The sequence below is a fragment of the Chelmon rostratus genome, chromosome 12 (genome assembly GCF_017976325.1).
Source record: "Chelmon rostratus isolate fCheRos1 chromosome 12, fCheRos1.pri, whole genome shotgun sequence".
NCBI classification, from domain to species: Eukaryota; Metazoa; Chordata; class Actinopteri; order Chaetodontiformes; family Chaetodontidae; genus Chelmon; species Chelmon rostratus.
In genome coordinates, this window is record NC_055669.1 from 9321678 (window position 1) to 9342545 (window position 20868).

The 20868-nt window shown below is 42.3% G+C and overlaps 4 protein-coding genes across 5 annotated transcripts in view; 2 read left to right on the forward strand and 2 right to left on the reverse strand.

The window, feature by feature from the left end:
- LOC121615003 (sorting nexin-16-like) overlaps positions 1-700 on the reverse strand; it is a 5233-nt gene extending 4533 nt beyond the window's left edge. Inside the window, exon 1 of the mRNA XM_041949128.1 lies at positions 429-700. The gene's annotated coding sequence lies outside the window, so the exon portion shown is untranslated. The remainder of the gene's footprint in view (positions 1-428) is intronic.
- LOC121615002 (receptor-interacting serine/threonine-protein kinase 2-like) lies at positions 434-8942 on the forward strand. 2 transcript variants are annotated; one of them, XM_041949126.1, is made up of 11 exons: positions 434-986; positions 1854-2007; positions 2305-2460; positions 3237-3394; positions 3888-3937; positions 4065-4226; positions 4648-4733; positions 6132-6233; positions 6379-6475; positions 6591-6794; positions 6906-8942. In XM_041949126.1, the coding sequence occupies exons 1-11, from the start codon at positions 676-678 to the stop codon at positions 7289-7291; spliced, it is 1866 nt and encodes a 621-aa protein (XP_041805060.1). In that variant the 5' UTR covers positions 434-675; the 3' UTR covers positions 7292-8942. The 2 variants fall into 2 exon arrangements, with proteins under 2 accessions (XP_041805060.1, XP_041805059.1); XM_041949125.1 differs by having other exon boundaries at positions 437-986; positions 6903-8942.
- A 1931-nt stretch (positions 8943-10873) lies between these two features.
- LOC121614515 (Y+L amino acid transporter 2-like) lies at positions 10874-16902 on the forward strand. The gene is made up of 10 exons (XM_041948419.1): positions 10874-10939; positions 11243-11772; positions 12846-12971; positions 13061-13205; positions 13543-13666; positions 13916-14019; positions 14114-14210; positions 14373-14522; positions 15217-15400; positions 15586-16902. The coding sequence occupies exons 2-10, from the start codon at positions 11253-11255 to the stop codon at positions 15678-15680; spliced, it is 1545 nt and encodes a 514-aa protein (XP_041804353.1). The 5' UTR covers positions 10874-10939; positions 11243-11252; the 3' UTR covers positions 15681-16902.
- A 620-nt stretch (positions 16903-17522) lies between these two features.
- Positions 17523-19640, reverse strand: wu:fc46h12 (uncharacterized protein LOC568958 homolog). The gene is made up of 5 exons (XM_041948952.1): positions 19527-19640; positions 18873-18981; positions 18087-18197; positions 17773-17842; positions 17523-17614 (listed from the first exon to the last, which is right to left on the reverse strand). The coding sequence occupies exons 1-5, from the start codon at positions 19622-19624 to the stop codon at positions 17523-17525; spliced, it is 480 nt and encodes a 159-aa protein (XP_041804886.1). The 5' UTR covers positions 19625-19640.
- Positions 19641-20868: the final 1228 nt, after the last annotated feature.

Genomic DNA, 20868 nt, shown 5'->3' on the forward strand with positions numbered 1-20868 from the left:
CCTAACTAAGTTTTATTTATTTTTTTTTCAATTTGACTTGTATTCACACATCGCATCAACAACGTTACTGTAGGAAAATCCAACGTTTGGGAAATTCCCACATGTTGAAACGCCTTTGCTAAAAGTGATTTAATGCGCGGAGGAGGTCTCAACGAAAGTGAAACAAAAGTGAGACCGTCAAGCCTAAACAAGTTACTCATACAGCTTATAAAACTCCATCATAAAAACTGGACTTTCATCTGTCTGTAATTAGTCCTTGAAATGATACAGATTTATGATTTCGTTATGAGCTCAAATGGCGGTTTGGAAAATCACTCCCACAGCAAAATGCAATTCAGGACAACTGTCTGAAACACTCGAGTCCTATGGCTTTGAATGCACCTCGCAAAAACCCGGAAGCGTGTCGTCATTAGCAACAACAAACCCACCTGCCTTAAATGCCAGCAGCTCAGCAGCTCGCGGTTTTTGTGTCACTTTGACTCAGCCTGTGACAGCTGATTAGATGAAGCCTGGCAGCATATCGTGAACAAACGGGGATGTGAAAGCGCATACATTTAATCGCAGTCGCTGGGCGCGCGGCGTTTTTCGTCAGGAACGGTTGCTCCATTTCAGTCGTCTTCCTTCTGCGCTACATAAACGGTAGCTTATCTGGCTAGCTCGCAGCGACATTATGGCATGCGTTTAACTGAGAGAGCTCTTCCTCATTGCGTTTACCCTAAGGGGCAGTTCTGCTTTCAGTGGATGATAAATACCCAGACACTTCCTGTCAAAGTCTTGCTAACTGCTATGGAGCCGTCCGCGGCTATGGGCTGTATGAACATTGGCAATCTGACCAGCACCTTGCCGGTGATCCCCTACCAGAAGCTGACAGACCTGTACTACCTGAGCAGAGGGGGCTTCGGCACCGTGTTCAAGGCACAGCATTCCGACTGGAGGACCACTGTGGCCATCAAGTGCCTGAAACTCGACTGTCCTGTTGGAGAAAGGTACTCTGTGTGGATGGGACCACCTCATATACCAATTTAGGGCATGCATACTGTTTGGAAGGACTTTTAACTGCTGTAAATGTTTAGATAAAAACAGTCTTAATCAAATCTCAAATTGTATTTTTCCAGTGAGAAGTTACAGAAAAGTCAGAATCTGATGTACAGTTACAGACACCTGTATATGGTGGAAATCAGGGCATCAGGTGGTGTCAGTTCCTGGGTGGTGTTCCATTGCTGTCTATGGAGCAGCTGCAGGATTTGTGTCTGGAAGACATAATCACTCTGGCTCCATGCAGCCCAGGTGGAGAAGAACCATGCACAAAATGATATATACTATATGTAATTTTTTTATATATTAGGGTACATTTTATTTTTGTGAGTGCTGTGACTCCCTTACTCCCCCCTGTAATGATGACATGTGGTCTCCCATAACTCTTTGTACAACAACAATAAGCCAGCTGTCACTGGATTTCTGAGGCTGATCAATATTTAGAGGTTAAAAATCTGATAATGATATCAGCAGATTTTCCCTTTCTACATGAAGGAAGAACATAACATTACTGATAAGGGTTCATTAAATTTGAATGTTTAAGACTTGTGACAAAGTTATTTAATGATCATTTGACACATGATTTACCATATCATGATGTAAATCAATATTTTAAATTATCCAAATTGATATTGTGCTAATGATTTCCACCACATCACCCAGCCCTAATGACAATCAGCTTCCAAGATGCATTCCTTTGGCATGCTTCCCTTAACTCTGAGTGTACAAACAACACTATGACTGTCATCACTATTTTGACATTTCTATCACTCTGTCTGAGAGGAAAGACTGACTCTGTATCGCTGGCTGTGTTTCAGAGAGAGGAATTGCCTGCTGAAGGAGGCAGAGGTCCTTCACAAAGCCAGGTTCAACTACATCATCCAGATCTTTGGCATCTGCAACGAGCCCGAGTTCTTCTGCATAGTCACAGAGTTTATGAGCAATGGCTCTCTGGACCTGTTGCTCCACGAGGTAGCTATATCACATCAAGTAACTTCATAGCACGAGGAGTTGTTCATTCAGAAACCTCTCTAGTCCTAATGTCATAATCCAAGGCTCAATCTTAAAGAATTAGAAAAGCATTTACAGGAAACAAAGTAGCAGAGAAATGCAGTTAAGGGAAATTCCCATTTGTCTTGATGTAGTAATTTTTCTCATCTTCTCTTGCATTGCTTTGGTTTATATCATATACAGCCTAGCACATCCTCTCCCTTGTGTAAATACATTTTATTGATGCTTTTGTACCTGGTCTGTCATTTCTGCCTACAGAAGGACATGTACCCTGGCCTTGCCTGGCCTTTGCGACTGAGGATTCTGTATGAGATTGCCCTGGGGGTTAACTTCCTTCACAACATGAACCCACCCCTCTTACATCATGACCTAAAGACACAGAACATTCTGTTAGATGGTGAATTTCATGTAAAGGTATGTTTTTCTTTAGGAATTCAGAATAGTGTGAACAGTTTGTGGAAGCGTTTAAGAGCCTCACTGAGTGTGATTGTCTGATGTTACTTTCATAGTTATAGTGCGTGTGTGTGTGTGTGAGAGAGAGAGAGAGAGAGAGAGAGAGAGAGAGAGAGAGAGAGAGAGAGAGAGAGAGAGAGAGAGAGAGAGAGAGAGAGAGAGAGAGAGAGAGAGAGAGAGAGAGAGAGAGAGAGAGAGAGAGAGAGAGAGAGAGAGAGAGAGAGAGAGAGAGAGAGAGAGAGAGAGAGAGAGAGAGAGAGAGAGAGAGCTGATGAAAGCTGTACTGTAAGGGGTTTTCTCTCTGGTTCCGGTTGTCAAATATGAGGATTTGTTGCTTTACATACTCATATATGATCGTGAACAGAATATCTGAGGGATTTACACTGTTTGTCTGATAAACTAAGAAGTCTAAAGATGTCAACTCAGGCTCTGTGTAATTATATTGGCCATTTTTGACAAGTTGTAGACAAAATGTGTAAAAAATAATCAATAAAAATAATTGTTAGCTGTGGCCCAAATTATTATTTCTTTGAATGGCTGAAATTCACAGTTTACCTTGTAATAAAATTGCTTAAAAATCATGTTGCACCACTAAAGAAAGTGTTTAATCACAGCTGATAAACAGGACAGTTCTCCCCCAGCATAGCTCAGAAAAAGCAGATCAGAGAACAACGCTGAAAACAGATGTCAAGAATTCTCAAATATTCCTAAGAATGTTCTGCTTTTGTTCTGTCCAGATTGCAGACTTTGGCCTGTCAAAGTGGCGGCAGCTGTCTGTCAGTAAAGGCTCAGGGTCCAAACCCACAGAGATGGGGGGCACAGTGATCTACATGCCCCCAGAGAAGTACGAACCATCCAAGAGCCGCCGGGCCGATGTGAAACACGATATGTACAGGTGAGACACCACAACTCCTATCTTTTCCATTAATCTGATCTTTAGTTTCCAAAACATGAGTTTCATCTTATTGATCAGTGGTTAGATTATTGGGTTGTGAATGGATGAATTCTTGGTGACTTTGTTGTTCTTAAACTAAAATAGTGTGTGAGCATGAGGTTGGTTGTTAGCATACCATAAGAGAACAATGCAGGGATCTGTGCCAAAGACTTTATCTGTCCATCGTGTCATGCAAACAATCTGATCTGAGCAACCTGTCAGAGAGAGGGAGAGGTGACTATTACAAAAGAAGTTAAAAAAAGAGCTCCACTGTTCTCTGTGGCTGATGCAGTCTCTTCAGCTTTAGCAATATGTTTGGATTGCTGCAACAGGGCATTGCTTGTTGTGTGTTAACTTGTTGAAAAGTCCCTCAGCTCTGAAGGGGAATACCAGTCAAAAAGGGAGATGTAATTCTTGACTTCCCTGAACTGTGTCTCTGATGTTTACATTGTAGCTATGCCATCATTATGTGGGAAGTGCTGTCCAGGCAGATTCCATTTGAAGGTAACACATTTTTTTTCTTTTTTTGCACTCGATTCTGTGTCTCATTCTGTTGGGTTTCTCTTTCTTTTTGATCTTTCATGGTGCTACCAGACTAATCACGAAACTGTGTGTGTGTTTGTGTGGCCAGAAGTGACTAACCCCATGCAGATCATGTTCAGTGTGCTGCGTGGGACTCGTCCTGACACGAGTCTGGACAGTCTGCCCGCTGAAATCCCCAGCCGAGAAACCCTCATCAGCTTAATGACCTGCGGCTGGACCTCTAACCCTGATGAACGGCCGTCCTTCCTCAGTAAGCATTCATAAAGAAGTAAATAGTAGGAATTCTTCTCTGGTAGAATATTACAGCTTCCACCCCCTCTAAGGATCACACTCTGTTGTACCGGTTTGACTTTTTTCACAGTTTGGGATGACACCTCTCTTCATGTTGAGCAATAGACAAATCCTTCTAGTCAGTGCTGAATTTTCACCCTGACAGAGCAGTGACTAAGTGTCAGCTTCCTGTCACATTATCAAAGTGTTCCCTGCTACCTGGAGCCTATTTATGAACTTAGTGTTGTTTTCCATTCAGACATTTATGGAAACTCTTCATCTCGTTCCCAAAACAAACACACAGGACTAGAACAAAAAGTGAAAGCAATTGAAATAGTTCTGTCTGTGGACTTCACAGTGTGATATACAGTAATGATGTGATGCGTTTACTGCCATTTCAGAGTGCTTGATTGAGCTGGAGCCCATGGTGAGAAAGTTTGACGAAATTGACTTCCTGGAAGCCGTGTTGGAGATCAAGAGGTCAAAGGTCAGTCAAGAGTCATCTCACAGTTCTTTACGTGATGTTGAAGTGTTTTTGGGCTTCAGTGCATATATTATTAGAGAGATGAAGGTGTTCCCTTTTACTAAACTCTGAACAGCAGTGTGGATGTAATTCTGAAACAGAACAAGAAAACAATAAACAAGCTTCATGTGTAATCTGGGACAGTTTGAATTGTACTGTGATTAAGAGAGGATGACGGGTCAAAAAGTTTACTCCATAGTTTCGCCTTAACTTATCCTTCCTCTTTTCTGTGTGTGTATGTGTGTGTGTGTGTGCGTGCGCGTGCACGTGTGTGCGTGCGTGTGTGAGCCCGCTGCCTGCCTGTGCGTGCGTGACAGACTGTTGTTTCCAGTTTTCGCTAAAGCCGTTGTTTGTAAGTTGAAGTTGGATCAGGGTTGAGAGGAAGAGGAAAAAGACAGTTGCTGTGTTAAGAAAATGAGTGCTGGTTTCTTGGCCAGGAAACACCTGTGAATTTATATGCCTACAAAACAGTGCAGATTAGATATAGCCTTTAGATTAAGGAAAGAGTCACAGAATGTGTTATTGTTTACTGCCAATATGTCTGTGCATTAAAAATCCTGTCAATCATTTTGGGAGTAATGGCACATACTAATCTTGTCTTTTCAATTTTGTTACTTATAATAGTCACTATGTGTTACTGGTACACAGCAAGTGGTGTTCAGTGTACATCTTTTAAATTCAGATACCCTTCAGTACGAGCGACACTGAAGGCAGGAAAACTTCGACCAGGGGAAAATGGAGGAACCAGTGAAGGGAATGTTTAACTCTGTGGTCAGATACATGAAACCACTTCTGCTACACAAGCTGTTTGGCATAGTTTAGTCATTGTTTCACCTTTTGTACATCTAAAGGAACAGGTTATCATATACAAGAAATCTGGAAATCAGTGTTTTCTTGTATATGATAACACACCAGAAGATTTATTGCACGGAAACATCTGGGAAGTCGTCCATAGAACTGTCTGGAAAAGGGCAGCCGTTCTGATATAAATGATGTTATAGCAGCTTTCCTCTTTTGAAGCTGGCATTGTTATTTTCATACGAACAGTCATCACCTCTAAACCACAGCCATAGCAGCTAGTAGCTCCATATAGGATGCTGATTGGAATTGGTCCAAAATAACTGGTTCAGCGACAAGCGCATAATTCAAAGCCTGGCAAGATGGATTCTCGGCTCATGTGACCTTGTAAATCTTGCTGCCTCGAAAATAAATGTATATGAGGGTTAGTAAAGTGTCTTGTATGGTTTAACAGCTGATTTATTGGCTTTGACATGTTTAATTGAACACTCAACATTTAATGTCTCTCTTCTAATCTTCCCTGTTGGTTTGACTCATTCCCCCGTGCTCCTTGTTCCTCCACAGTTGATGGGGACATCAGGCTGTTGTGCAGCCCAGTCAGTGTGTGAGAAGAGCATTGAGAAAGGATCCCTGAACATGCTGAAGGAAAGGCCCAACCCCTGGCTGGTCAGTAGCTGAAACATGTGCGGGAAATATCAGTGATAAACAGTGATGCTTGGAGAAGCACTTCTTATATTTAATGTGTGTGGTTTTAGTATTGTGTTTTTTAAGTGTTTGTGCAAATGTCAATCACACATTTGTTCTGCCACAGGAGAGCTCCACCTCAGGCTCAGGCTCTTGTTCCTCCCAGGACACAGACATATCTCTACCAGGCGCCCTCACCAGCAGCAATGTTGCACCCTCTAAAGGTAATTACAACATCAGGAAGGTCACACTACCACTAATCAGGTTTTATATAAAAAATCTGTATAGAATATAAGCTTTGTTTGCCACATGTCTACATCACACCTTTTTCTGATATAGAGGGGCTTCCATCTTCATTCTTGGCTCATAATCTGGAGCCCCCTGAGTCCTTGAAGGACAGCTGTGCAGTCAACAACCTGAACGGCTACCAGAGTGCCAGGCCCCTGAATGAATTGAACATACCCATCAAAACAGACCTGCCCGTCACTGAATACGAGACACAGCTGGATAACCTCCCCCTCAAGATGCAGCCTCAGCAACAAGGTATCAGTCGTTGAAGCACTAAAACAGGTGATAGTAATAATACAGTTCTTGAACGTTATATGGAATTAAATGTTTAAATTTTTTACTCTTCTCCCTCCTTCCTTGCAGCAGAATACTCTCCTCCCTTGCAGCACTCCCCTTCCTCACAAGGCCCAATCGCCCAGTGGATCTCGACGCAGCGTGAGAAGATCGTCGCCCAGATGACGGAGGCCTGTCTGAACCAGAGCTTGGACGCCCTGCTGGCCCGCTCCATGCTGATGCGGGAGGATTACGAACTGGTGATGAACCAGCCCACGCGCACCGCCAAGGTCCGCCAGCTCCTGGACCACTGTCACCGACACAACGAAGACTTCTGCCATATTGTCGTCCGCAAGCTGCACGACAACAAGCAGATGGGTCTGCAGCCGTACCCGGCGGAAATCAGCTCCGCTAAAGCAGCCGTCCTACCCAGCGCACTGCCGCTATCCATGTCCTACAATATCCCCAGGAACTTGTAGTGGCAGTCACAGCAAATGGAAGCAATCCATATTATAGACTGTGTCAACATTACACTACACGTCATCAGTGTCAACATGGTTCCTGTCAGTGTTTGTCTCAGTAAGACTGAGGAACAGCTGGTTGAGCAAAAAGAGCCACAGGTACAAAACGAAGCCTTTGGCTTTGAAGTTAATTTCCATTCATCAAGTACAGACAAGAGGTTTTATTCTGTATAATCAGAATCAAAAGATTTTGACTGAATCAGTGGTTTTATTTAACGGTGTGATGGATTTAATAAGGCGATTTATTTATATTCTCCTTATTCTGAATGGATGTATGGCAGGGTTTCTCTTCCTTTGGTACGTTATGCTTTTGTCTGCAAAGCTCGGTTACCATTATTATTATATCATTAAGGCATAGTGTGTGTGTGCGTGCGTGGCCTTATTTGAAGAACGCAAACTCAGTTTGTCTGAGAAAGTGACAGAAGGACGGATAAAAAACTGGAAAACCTCCATTATTATTATTGTTATTGTTAGTATTTTTATTATTATTGTAGCAATCTTAGTGTTAAAGTATCATGTGGTCAAGGGTTAATAATCCTGAAAAGTGAAGTGAAGTGTGAATATGTGGCCCCAGCAGCAACAGAGAGTGTGTGTGTCTTTGTATTGAAGGACACGACCTGCCGTCAGTGAGAAAATGCACAGTCAAGTGACGTGGAAGGATGACTTCAGAGATAATGATAGCAGTCTAGAAATGTGGTTATGAGCATTCGTGGCTTCACGTCACTCAGCTGAAGTGTCAGAATGAGCTGTGATTTCGGTACAGTGGTCATGTGACTGTATGGAAAATTTTTGCACTGGGGCTCTTTTTCCTCCCCCTCTTCTTTACCACTGAGCTAAAGAAAGTCACTGAGGCGTGGAGTAAAGAGGAAATTGAGATTGTAATACAACACCCGCATTGAGAGGGACGAGTGTGTGTCTGCACGTCTGTGTCTCGATTAAAAGTGGGCCAAACTGATCTGCACACAGATTTCTTTTGGTCTTCTCAAGTCACCTCTCAGCTTACTTAATAATGCTCACTTCAGACACTTCAGACTCATCTGGATACTCCCAGAGTTGCAGTTTATCCATGGACTTGGAGCTAAGATAAAGAAAAATAAGTTTAATATTTTTCGAACACACCGAGCTGCTCTGCAGGAGCATGTGACGACTGCAGCACAATCAAAAATGCATTGCTTGTAGCAAACCTTTAGTTTACTGCTTCTAAGCAGTCCCAACCTTTTCTACTGTAGCTGTGCTTCCTTATCTGCTGACAATGACAGTAACACCTGTTCATAAAACGATTTTCTCTCATTTCTCAAGTACACACACACACACACACATACATATACATGCATTAAGACAGTAGCACCATTTAATGAGAGTAACACCTTTTCCATAGTCTTGGGATTTGTCCTTCATTCATACATACAGCATTTATGTTCTGTGTGCCAAAATGGGGTAGGTAAGAGTTTCCATGACAAGATTATTACTTTCAGCCCTTCTTATAGTCGTGTGTGTGTGTGTGTGTGTGTGTGTGTGTGTGTGTGTGTGTGTGTGTGTGTGTGTGTGTGTGTGTGTGTGTGTGTGTGTGTGTGTGTGTGTGTGTGTGTGTGTGTGTGTGTGTGTGTGTGTGTGTGTGTGTGTGTGTGTGTGTGTGTGTGTGTGTGTGTGTGTAATAGAACTGCAACTGTTACTGTTTCCCAGAGCTCAAGGTGACATTTTCAAAGAGTTTGATTTGTCCAACCAGCGGTCCAAAACGGTCATTAATGACAGAAAACTACCAGATAGGAATTTTTGGTATTTTTGCTTAAAAGTCAGTCAAAATCGTTACATGTTCATTTACAGTACATTAATCAACTAGTCGTTTCGGCTCTAGTGTGTATGTTGTGTGCACGTATGTTTCTACAGTTATTAAGGGCCTTACTGTCTTCATCACTGCCTTCACTTCCTCAAATGGGTGCTTAAGTTAGTTATGTAGCTGTGGCATTTCCAGCCCGTACCGTCAATGAATTCACCACAGAATAGTCTTGTTCCCATTTCTCCAAATAAATGCACCTCAACCTTTTCATTTTGTGGATGCACATGTTCCCCATCATTATGTCCAACGTAAACTGCAGTTCAATGAAGGATGTACTATGAAAAATGAGCCACAGCAGGTAATTATTAATAAAAGGAAATCATACACAATGGTATAATATCATTTAAATGACGGCCAAGCAAGGTCGATATGCTTCCATAATGTTGGACTTGTATTGCCTTGTCTTTGATAACTGTGCCTCATATTCTGCTTTTGGTCTCAACTATGGTGACAAGCAAAAGCCTTTTACCCACATATCAAGCAAAGTTGAGTAAAAATGCGACAAATTTAATAGCCTGAATATGTTGTAACATATTTTGTACTGTACTGTTATAGATTCATTCATCAAATTTTATATATATATATATATATATATATATATATATATATACACATTTCATATCGTGATCTCAAGAGTTTTTGTTAAGTGATGATTTGGTATTCATAGAATTGCCCTGTGCAAAATACTGATATTATTTAGTGCCCATGTCATTATCAGTGTCAGTTGTAAACAATAATGTAACACATTACATAAAGTTCAGTTAATGTGTAGCTGTAGTTTCAGCAGAAACTAGGATTTTTCATATATTGTATCAAACTTCATTAAAATGGGTTTTCTTTTTTACTATCGCCTGCTTTCTTCTTCTTTCCTGATTTCTTTTTATATAGCATTATTCTGAAGGCAATATTTACTCTATTAGCACCATTAGCTCATGTAGTTTTACCATTTAGCCATGGAACCCTGAACAGGACGAACAGGGGCCTGGGCTTACCTGCAAAACGTTACTGAAAGAGATGCATAACAGCTACAAGAAGATGCAAAAAAAAGTGCAATATACCAAAAAGTGAGGCAAGATTACCATAAAGAAACTCAACAACCGCAACACACAAAAATATTCCTAAGTAAAAAAATAGCATTAAGCTGATACAAAACAACCACAAAGAGATGCCAAATGGTCACAAAAAGCCACAAAAAAGATGCAAGATGACCACAAATTGAGACACAAAACAACAAATAAATAGATGCAAAGAGTTATTTATTTCTTTTTCGGTCAAGGTGTCGTGCTCCTGTGGAGGAGGCCCATTGTCTCACAATCTGCTCCTGTGTGCAGCAACCTGTCTGAGCGAGTGATAGAGAAGCAGCTTTTGGTCCAATCACAGGGCCTCAAAATAGTTTTTCATGACACTACACATCACAATATGTTCTGTCACACAATCTACTGTATCCTGTCTGTTGACCCAGAAGCAGCTTGGCTCCCTCTGTCTCAACTGTTGATGGCTCCCTGGGGGCAGGGACGAGGTCTGCTTGTCTCTGAAAATAGCACGGGGGGGAACACGAGAGTGCGGTTCGCCTGGTGCTGGAAAAACACTCGTTGTGGTTGTGCTGGGCTGCAGGGATTGCAACATCGACCGTCCTGTTGCTACCGCTCAGATGTGATCTCACTGATGTCTCACAGCCTGCCTCGGAGGAGCACCACCGACCTGAGGGAGTCTCCATACGCTCAGAGCAACTCAAACACCTGTTGATCTTCCAGAAATAAGCTAATAAAGTAAGTTCACTTATTGTCCTTGGGACATGTTTGCCTTTTGCGTTGTGAATTACTACAGCTCATGTATGTTTTGTTCTTGTCTTGATGCATAAAGAGTGGACTATGGAGGGATATGTTGCTTAGAGATATGGCCACATGCATGACCTTTTCTTCTTGTATACTGGACATTGGTAGCGGTTCAGTCTCCATTGTTCTATCTTGAAATGTGTAGTTAGACATGAAAAGCATGTCATATCGTCTTTGTTTTGACTGCTACATTTGAATAAATCCCTTTAATAGTTGCCCTGTCATCTCCACATCCAGCACTGGACTCATGGGGGATCTGAGGCAGAAGATGGGGGTCTTGTCACAGACCATATGCCCGAGTTCACGGGCTCCGTCTGATGAGGACTTAAAGGCCCCAAACAACGGGAAAGGAGAGAAAATGCAGATGAAGCGAGAAATCTCCCTCATCAATGGAATCTGCCTCATCGTTGGCAACATGATTGGCTCTGGGATCTTTGTCTCGCCGAAGGGTGTCCTCATGTACAGTGGCTCTTACGGGCTGTCCTTGCTGATTTGGGCTGTTGGAGGAATCTTCTCAGTGTTCGGGGCTTTGTGCTACGCAGAGCTCGGCACCACCATCACCAAGTCTGGGGCCAGCTACGCCTACATCCTGGAGTCGTTTGGCGGCTTCCTGGCTTTCATCCGTCTGTGGACGTCCATCCTGCTGATCGAGCCGGCCAGCCAGGCTGTGATTTCACTGACCTTCGCCAACTATCTGGTGGAGACTTTCTACCCCACCTGCCAGGCGCCTTATGATTCTGTCCGGCTCATTGCCGCTGCCTGCCTCTGTAAGAAACACTCCTCTGTTCAGGTTATTTTTGCTATAAACGTCCACTGTCTACCACGAAACATAAAAGCCTGTATAACAGGAAGGGAAATCTGACTTCATTGCCATCTAGTGTTTGAAATTTTCACTCTGATGCCCACTTTGGCCTCACACCAGTACCCAATGCCAGCCTGACTGTCCTCGATCACCCCAAGAAGTATTTTCACTGTTGTGCTGCAGGCAGAGGTGGAGAAGGCCTTAAACCCTTAAAGTTACAATCCTTAAGATTTTCATTAATCAAACAATGTTTTTGAAACTATTTATAGTCAGCATTGTTTTCAGCAATAGCCTTTACATTTATTTATACTCTGTAATTACATCTCTTTCTCATAGTTTTCATTGTTAGTGGCAGTGGCATGCATGTGTTCCAATAACTGTTTTCAATTTTGTCTCACTTGTATCACCTTCACTGTCTGATCGCAGTATCAGAGCCTCTGAGACGTCCTCTATCCTTAAACCCTTGATCCAGAGAAGGAAAGACTCCCCCCAAAAAAAACTTAAACGGGGTGACTTTTGCTGTGAAGCAGTCATGAGTCATGTTTGTCGCTGCGGCTAATTGCCCAGTTCTACCTATTTAGGATGACATGGGCAAAAACAAGTGGTGGAGTGGTATTATAGCCCTTGCACATATTTAGCTATCTATTCACCCTGTGTGTGTGGACCTGCCTTCAGCTATAGTTAGAAAGCCAGTCCAGTCCTGTAAAAATACCACCATGGTTTACAGCCTGGCTTTGTGCTGTGAAGAATGTCATTGGCAGAAGTGGTATTTAGGTTAGAGAGCAGCAAGGCTTCGAGTCAGTCAAAAGCCAGCCAAACCAAGAGATGAGTTATGTTTCTGTTTTATACTTAATATTGCCCACCTGACACAAAGGAGATAGTCAGCAGTCTTGGGTGTGGTGATAGCAGGCTTCACTCTGTCATACAAACGCAACAAGACAGCAGATGCTGTACTAGAAGCTGTATTACGCCTTGAGTGTTTTAACTGACTTCTCAGAGGAAGGTTCATCCATTGCTTTATTCCCCTGCTTGATCCAGGTATGCTCATCTTCATCAACTGTGCCTATGTGAAGTGGGGGACTCTGGTTCAGGACGTTTTCACTTACGCCAAACTCATGGCACTCATCCTCATCATCATTGTAGGAATCCTGAAACTGTCCTCTGGTATGATTACAGAAAACTATGAATGCGTCAGAGAAAGCATGACAAACAAAAACGCAATGTGCTTTAAACTTTGATTTCTCTTTCTGTAGGAGAAACGAAGAGCTTCGAGAGCTCGTTCGAGGGCTCCTCCACGGATCCCGGCGCCATAGCTTTGGCCCTCTATTCAGCTCTGTTCTCCTACTCCGGCTGGGATACACTCAACTTCGTCACTGAGGAGATTCAGAATCCAGAGAGGTAACACACAAACAGAGAGTGTAGGACTGACGTAGGGATGAACCCTGAGAGAATTATCACATCACTCTACAGCCGACAACTCGAGGATTTTTAGTGTCTTTCAGCTCATTGTTTTGGTTTCCTTGCTTTAAAGCAGCAATGTGTAAGATATGACCAGAATTTTAGTTTAGAACAAACACTATCAACAGAATGTGAATACAACAGCTCTGCTGTTGATCTATTGTGTTGCAGATATCTGATTTCATTCTGCTTGCTTTTTGCTTTGTTTAGGTGAACTCTACAATCTGTTTCCTGCAGGTTTACAGTGAGTCAGTAACTGCTTTCTGTGTCGTTGTAGGAATCTGCCTCTGGCCATTGCCATTTCCATGCCCATAGTGACTATCATCTATCTGCTGACCAACGTGGCATACTATGTGGTCCTGGACATGCCGTCTCTGCTGGCCAGCGATGCCGTCGCTGTGGTAAGACACCAACAGGCACGTGAGGGAGATTATTCCCTCTGATGCTAAATATAGTCCCACTCTTCTTAGAAATTGTTGACCCCACACGTTTTGAACTCTGTCTTCAGAAACTGGCTGAAGTTGCCTGCGTGATGTCAGTGAAATGTGGATGATATAACGGTGTGAGGCACTGACAGGCTCTTGTGAAAACATGTCTGATGATATTTCCGACCGTGGAGTTTGTAATGAACCATGTTAATCTAACCGCAGACATTTGGGAATGCAGTCCTGGGGCCGTTCAAATGGATCATCCCTGTTTCAGTGGCCATGTCCTGCTACGGAGGACTCAATGCTTCCATCATTGCTGCCTCGCGGTAAACAGGAAATACTGATACAGACACTGATGTTATTTTTGCTCAGATCATGATGAGCATTTTGCCGACGTTGCCATCTTTGTTGTTCATGCAGGCTGTTTTTTGTCGGGGCCAGAGAGGGCCACCTCCCTAACAGTCTGAGTCTGATTCACCTGGAGCGCTACACACCCATACCTGCTCTGCTGTTCAATGTGAGGGACATTTATATTCATCTTAAATACATATGAGCATCAGATTCCTCACATGCAGACACGAAAACACAGGAACAATGTGCAGGAACACATACATATACAGTGAGAGTCCATGTTCTGATAGAATAATAAGTAACTTTTGACTGTGCTGTTTGGCTGCAGGGGTTAATGGGTCTGATCTTCCTGTGCGTGGAGGACGTGTTCCAGCTCATCAACTATTTCAGCTTCAGTTACTGGCTCTATGTGGGTCTGTCTGTGGCCGGCCTCATCTACCTGCGCTTCACCCAGCCAGACAGACACAGGCCTGTGAAGGTGCAGCTTTCATCACCGTTCAAATTCCTGCTGAATATAATGACATGCATACAGTACAGAGTGTTCATGTGCATACTCACACTTATATAACCCAGTCGGAGATTGCAGTATATATAAGTTGTGATCACGAAAATACAGATACACATGATATTTGCTCACACATACATGCTCATGCTCATACAATGTGTGCAAAGAAATTCTGGGAGGCATACTCTGGGCAATAAGAGTTAAAATACAAAATAAAATGTGCATGTGTGCCGGTCTGCAGGCTGGCTGTACAACACTGCAGTTTATAAAAATGTGAAAAACACATATGTCACGGTTTCAAGGCAAACTAAACAATAAAATGTTGAGCATGCAAGAGTGCAAAAAGGCAAATGTGCAGTGCAGTGCACGGACTTCACAGAGACAGACAGTGAGTTGATGGCCTGAGGGAAGACGCTTTTTCTTTATCCTCTTCAACTGACTTTTCACCAGCCCAACTTTAGTGACGTTTCTGTGTTGAATGAACTAAGAAATATGACTTTCTGCATGTGTATTCACCCAACGTTATGAGACTGAAGAGACAACTTAGTGGCTCTGTCATGAACTCTGATTCTGAACATGATAATACAGTTTTCGTGGTTTATGAATTGGCTTGAACCACCTGCATTTAGAGCAAACTAACTATTTGTGTCTTTTTTTCTCTCCACAGTTGACCTTGTTCTTCCCCTTCATCTACTGTTTGTGCAGCCTGTTCTTAGTCATCGTCCCTCTCTACGGAGACACCATCAACTCTCTCATAGGAATTGGCATCGCACTGTCTGGGGTGCCGGTCTATTATGTGGCCATCTACCTGCCTGAGGAGAGGAGGCCTAAGTTCATATGCAAGTTAAATGGTAAGTTTGAACCTCAACTGTTTTCATGATGATCAGTTAATCACTGCCTATGTCTGAACTGACTTCAAAATACAGCATTAATCATCCTGGATTATCAGAGTGAGATGTGAGTGACCTCTCCACTCCCTCTGTCTTTTCCCTACCCTCCCACGTCGTCCCTCCTCTCACCTCTTTTCCTCCTCCAGCCTTTGCCACCAGATTCACCCAGATGCTGCTCTACTGCTGCCTGACCGAGTTTGACACAGAGACAGAAGCACCAGCCGGCAGTAAGACGCAGTGAACTGCACCCCAACGCTCATTTGCCGGCTTTCAGCTGAATCCACGTTAACGTTCACGCTCCCCGAACGCAGAAAAACAAGGCCTTGCATGGACAGCGCAGCAAGGTGCAGGCTCACAACATTTGTGAGGACGTTTACTTCTGTCAGGTCAAGTTAAAAAAAGGCCTGACATCTCAAATGACTCAACACGAAGGAGCAGGCCACTTGAGAAACTGCAAACTGTTGCTTCCTTCTGAAAATCTACTTTTCTACAGAGATCAAGGACTGTCTTCTGTGAGGATCTTTTTTGTCTGACATTGTTTAAAAGAATGCATCAAACAATAATTCAATCATGTGATCGTCCTCAATTTGCAGAAATTTTTCTAATGCTCTTATTTGTCCAGTGGTGTTTTTGCAGTTGATTACATGTGACTATGTGAATAACTGTGCAAATGTAAAACACCATAAAATTGTCACTTTTAACCAATATTCTAGGACTGGTTCCTGAGCAGCTTCACTGTGAAGCAGTTAAAGTTTAGTATCTTGTTTTTGTTTCATGACTGTAAATGGTTGATGTCAGTACGTTCACATATTATCTTTCATGAATATAACTTCCCAATCACCTGAAGTGTATTTCACCGCTGTCGCTGTTAGACGAGACTTGAGTTTAATGAAGGTCTCACCACACCCCGCAGACTGCAACATGTGACTGATCTGAGAGGTCCGTGGTTGGTCTGCAGGCACTGAGTCATGCTACGTGTGAACCAACTAGTTATTTCACTGCAGGTTTTTAGAGGCAAAACACTTCCTGAAACTGGATTATAACTCAGTCACAAGCTCACTCATTCGCCCTGAGCAGGCTGTGGCTTCTCCACCAGGGGGCGCTGTTTCATCATTGTCAGGTCTACAAGTGCCAACCTGTGCCAGCCTGCTGTCAAACTATAATGTACCAGTATGTTACTTTTCATAGGATGTAGCTTGTACTGTGTGGGATTTTTATGTTCCATATTTATTGGAAAGCAGCCAGATGATATTTAACGGTCAGAACCCCAACAAGCCTTTGCTCCAGTCACATTTTTACTCACTTTGTTTCCTGCACATTTGTGTGAACAGTACAATCGTGGCTAAAAGTGTCTTTTGTGCAGTATAAGACAGTTGTAATGCCATATATCATAAAAACAAAGTTATTGCAAGTCCTTTGTATTTTATTTATACATCCAACATTCTTTTAAAGTAAAGGTAAAACTTCCCCTCAACTTTTCCACTTCAGCTGAATCTGTTTTAAATCTGTGGGATTAAAACAAATGATTTCTATCACTTTCTTGATGAGCTTTTCATATGTTTAAGTGGTGTTCAGTAAATATCAGAATCAAATTGCTCATTTCTTTGCAGCTTTGTAATAAATGCAAATGGATTCTCAGTCAAACACAGCTGAGTTCAAGTTAAAAACAATGTTGTTCAGATGAAACCCCACTATTTCTGAGCCGGCCGAGCCTCAGTGCAGGAAAGGAAATGCAACCACACTCTCATCTTATTATTTCTAACCATTCATCATGAAAAGTTTGTTGTCAGAACAAGTCTCACAAAAAGCTGTATTTTCTGTTTTTATTTAATTACTCTGTCATCAAGAGAAATACAGTGTTTAGATATTGTTCAGGGGAAGTTTCTGTGCACATCAGCTCTTAAAGCATCCTGCAGTTTCATATCATTGCTGTCAGGCCTTTTGTTTTATATAGACAATTGCATCTATATAAAACAAAAGTTACTAGTTCATTTAAATCATTTCAGCAATATAGCATTTTTCTTTTCAACTGATGATGCACATAGGAATGAAATTGAGGAAAAAATATGCCAGTTTTCTCCACCTATGTTAAGGTGCAGTTGGCGGTATCAAAGCCAGGACAGATCCACTTGTTGCTGAACTGTTTGTATCCCTCCACATTGATCAGGTCACTCCCTGAACAGAGAAAGACAGACACTATCACAGCTTCTCATGGATTACAACACTGACAGAGACTGATTCATGAATATAGTCTAAACTGTAGGAAACAAACAAGAAAATCCACTATCATGCCATTATAGTTCTTCTCTGAGCTTGACAGATCTAGTATTTACCGTCCATCAGGTTCTGGAGGCTGCAGTAGTTTGTGCTGTCGTCGTTGGAGAAGTCAGATGCTGCCTCTCCCTGCACAGCAGAAACAGCAGAAGATGCAGATTGTGATCATCAAGAAGGGAAACAGTGTGTCAAAGGAGGAATGTCAGTGACTAGAGCTGATTTACTCTAGTCTGAACTCTGGCTTCAGAAAACCAACACTTCTCCTTTCTGTATCCATCAATGAATGACATAAAGTCCTGCGGTCTTGAACAAAGCTTACTTTGAGTCCAGCAGGTGCTTCAAACTGAACGGCTGGAATAAAACGCACACTTACAGTCACTTTGCAGATGGTGGACTGCTCCAGAAGAAACTGGAGGTCGTTCACTTCTTTGGTCGACGGAGACGTGTGCGTGGCTGTGATCAGGTAAGGAGATGTCGACACGAGCTGCAGCACATTTCAAAATTAGTCGAGTCGGACAGGAAACGCTGCGTGCTGCACTTTTCAAGCCCAGTTTGGTCATAATGCAAATGAGGAGATTTTGTACTGTGCTACACAATCATGCAGATGTACACATATGAAAGTGTTATTAATTTACAGTAAAAAGACATTTTATATTATTACACCTGCATTTGACTATATTGTCATTCATTATTGTTCATCCACCAGCACACAAGACAGTTGCTACAGTTACAGTTACAGTTATTGCTACAGTTGTTGACAAATTCATTAATACACATGTATATCTGCTTACAATAATAATACAATAATATTTAGAAATGCTAAATATGGGGGTTAAAGTAAAGTGTTACCCAGACATGGTATAAGGTTTCCCTTTGATGATATTTGAGTTGTTGGATCATCTTCTACAGACACTACTGCAGGCTATCTAACACCTTTACATTAAATTGTTTATTTGAGACATTTATATTATGTACATCATCTCTCTGAGCAAACATGTTTACATCTATCTGCCCGCTTCCTGTATTCGGATTATCACTTAAATGAATGCTGAAACTGTGGATTGCTTTCACAAAAATAGCTTGTTCAGCTATTGTTTGACTCCTAATTCATCATTTATTATGACAGAACGAGTTAGTGGTTGACTGAGATGTTTCTGACCTCGTAGGAGCACCTCTCTCCTGCGTATTGACAGCTTTCCCTGACCTGCCAGGCCTTGATCTGGCTCACCAGCTTTACGTAGACGTCTTGGCACGAAATGCCAAACATCCTGCAGAGCGGAAGAGTGAATGTTAGATTTGTGACTGTCATATTAACTTAAAAGCTCATGTAGTGTTCGAGAACAGCAGGGAAATCTGAATCATAAAAGATGAACTTTACATGTCAAAAAAAGAGCCTCATGCTTTAGATCCTGCTGATTATCAAAAATTTCTGTTTCTGTGCAAATGTATGACCAATGTGAGTCCTGTGATTCCTGATGTCTCCCCATGACCAAGATAACAGGCTGCACAGAACATTGAATTCATAAGCAACTAAGATGTACTTCATCCTTTAAAACAGAATGTCATGCAACCTACATGCCAGCATTATCAATGTCCCACTGATCATGCGATGCAGCATCTGCTCTGCAAATATTCACAGCTGCAGCATGCACGTCGATAATTAAATGAAATAGTTTTACACTTTCAGAGAAACAGAGAATTGACACAAGTGCACTCATGTACAGTTTGATTTAACTCAAGTCCATTAAATGTCTTCGTTCTCGCTCACTATCAGTGCTGACTGTGCACCAATACACATTACAATCTACATTACCATTTGACTTTGCATTGTGAAGTGCCTTCTGCCAGTGAGATGGCGAGCGTGGCCCCCAGAAGAAGAGCTGAAGCGATTAACGTGAATCTCAGGTCCATGCTGAAGGCAGGTAGATCAGGCCTGTGTCCAGTGCAGTCAAGTGCTCTGTGGACGTCCTCTGAATGTCAGCTCGACCTGCCTCGGCGGCTTTAAAGGGCAGCACATCACGGGTCATGTGTGCAAGATTGATTAAGATGGGCCGCAGCATGAGGGAGTGTGGAGGAAACTGAAGCTTTAATTCAGCACAAGGAACACACAGAGAAAGCTATTTTCACCACAATTTGACTCAGCTATAAATTGTGCAAGCGTTTGATTAATGGCTGAAAACGTTTCAAAGTATATGAGAAGTTTTTCAGTTGATTTCATACCCGCTGCAGTTGCTTTCCACAGAGGACAGCTTTAAATCACCTTGCTGAGACCTGGAGCTTGAGTAAAACACAGTACCATCAACATAAAAAGCTTTTTTTGGCTAATTCAGGGCAGCAGATGTTACCTAGCACAACATTTACCTAGCATCACCTTTAAATTGATCCTATATGATGAGGGTGTTACAAAGCAACATGAACATTAATTTGGAGTTGTGTGTATGTCCAGTAATGTAATGTAAGTCCAGTATTCACTCTACTTTTTGTTCTGTTTTTGGTCTCCTCCTCCTCCTGGGTTAAATATCTGTCTATCTTTGCCACTCCTTTTAAATCTTTAAATACTAAAGATGCTTCATGGTTACTGAAGAACTCCCTGACAGTGACACGCTTCCAGTCAGTTACAGTTTCTAATAAGAAATCCCATGAGCTTTTCCAGAAATGTTTTGAGGTTGGGTCTAATTCAAGCTCTGTAGTAAAAGTTCTACAATCACTGAGCAGGAAACCAGAACCAGAGATGGAAGTAGTCTTCAGCAGCACAGAAAGACATGGACACATGTTCATGTGAGCTGATTGCTGCAGATCATGGAACAGACTTCCAGTGTCGTAAAACCTGAAACCTGCAGAAGCTCACAAAATAATGTTGATCATAACTTTTATGGGACAAGCTGTGTCACAAAGAGGGAGCATGGCGTAGCCACAAGGCAGGCGTCTCACAAACAAATGCTATTGGTTGCACCTTGGGAAATGTGGGATTCAGTGTTTGTTGAACCTCACCTATGCCAGGGACTAAGGGACAGGATGTCTTTTTTTGATTGTTCTTTTTTAAATTTGTCTCTTTGAGTCCCTCAGCTTTGTGTGCAATGCAAAGCTGGTGAAGAAGGTGAGAGGAGTCTTCTCACACTGAGTACAATCAGTTAATGTTATTGTTTTGACACATG

What these genes read in the sequence shown, in the direction of transcription:
- LOC121615002 (XM_041949125.1), top strand. Translation starts at nt 676, where the DNA reads ATGCGTTTAACTGAGAGAGCTCTTCCTCATTGCGTTTACCCTAAGGGG. An exon ending in CAGGCAGATTCCATTTGAAG is followed by an intron (nt 3,938 to 4,064) that starts GTAACACATTTT and finishes TTGTGTGGCCAG; the next exon opens with AAGTGACTAACCCCATGCAG. An exon ending in TGAACGGCCGTCCTTCCTCA is followed by an intron (nt 4,227 to 4,647) that starts GTAAGCATTCAT and finishes CTGCCATTTCAG; the next exon opens with AGTGCTTGATTGAGCTGGAG.
- LOC121614515 (XM_041948419.1), top strand. Translation starts at nt 11,253, where the DNA reads ATGGGGGATCTGAGGCAGAAGATGGGGGTCTTGTCACAGACCATATGC. An exon ending in TCCATCATTGCTGCCTCGCG is followed by an intron (nt 14,020 to 14,113) that starts GTAAACAGGAAA and finishes TTGTTCATGCAG; the next exon opens with GCTGTTTTTTGTCGGGGCCA. An exon ending in TACCTGCTCTGCTGTTCAAT is followed by an intron (nt 14,211 to 14,372) that starts GTGAGGGACATT and finishes GTTTGGCTGCAG; the next exon opens with GGGTTAATGGGTCTGATCTT.
- wu:fc46h12 (XM_041948952.1), bottom strand. Translation starts at nt 19,624, where the DNA reads ATGGACCTGAGATTCACGTTAATCGCTTCAGCTCTTCTTCTGGGGGCC. An exon ending in GAGAGAGGTGCTCCTACGAG is followed by an intron (nt 18,198 to 18,872) that starts GTCAGAAACATC and finishes AATGTGCTGCAG; the next exon opens with CTCGTGTCGACATCTCCTTA. An exon ending in CCACCATCTGCAAAGTGACT is followed by an intron (nt 17,843 to 18,086) that starts GTAAGTGTGCGT and finishes TCTGCTGTGCAG; the next exon opens with GGAGAGGCAGCATCTGACTT.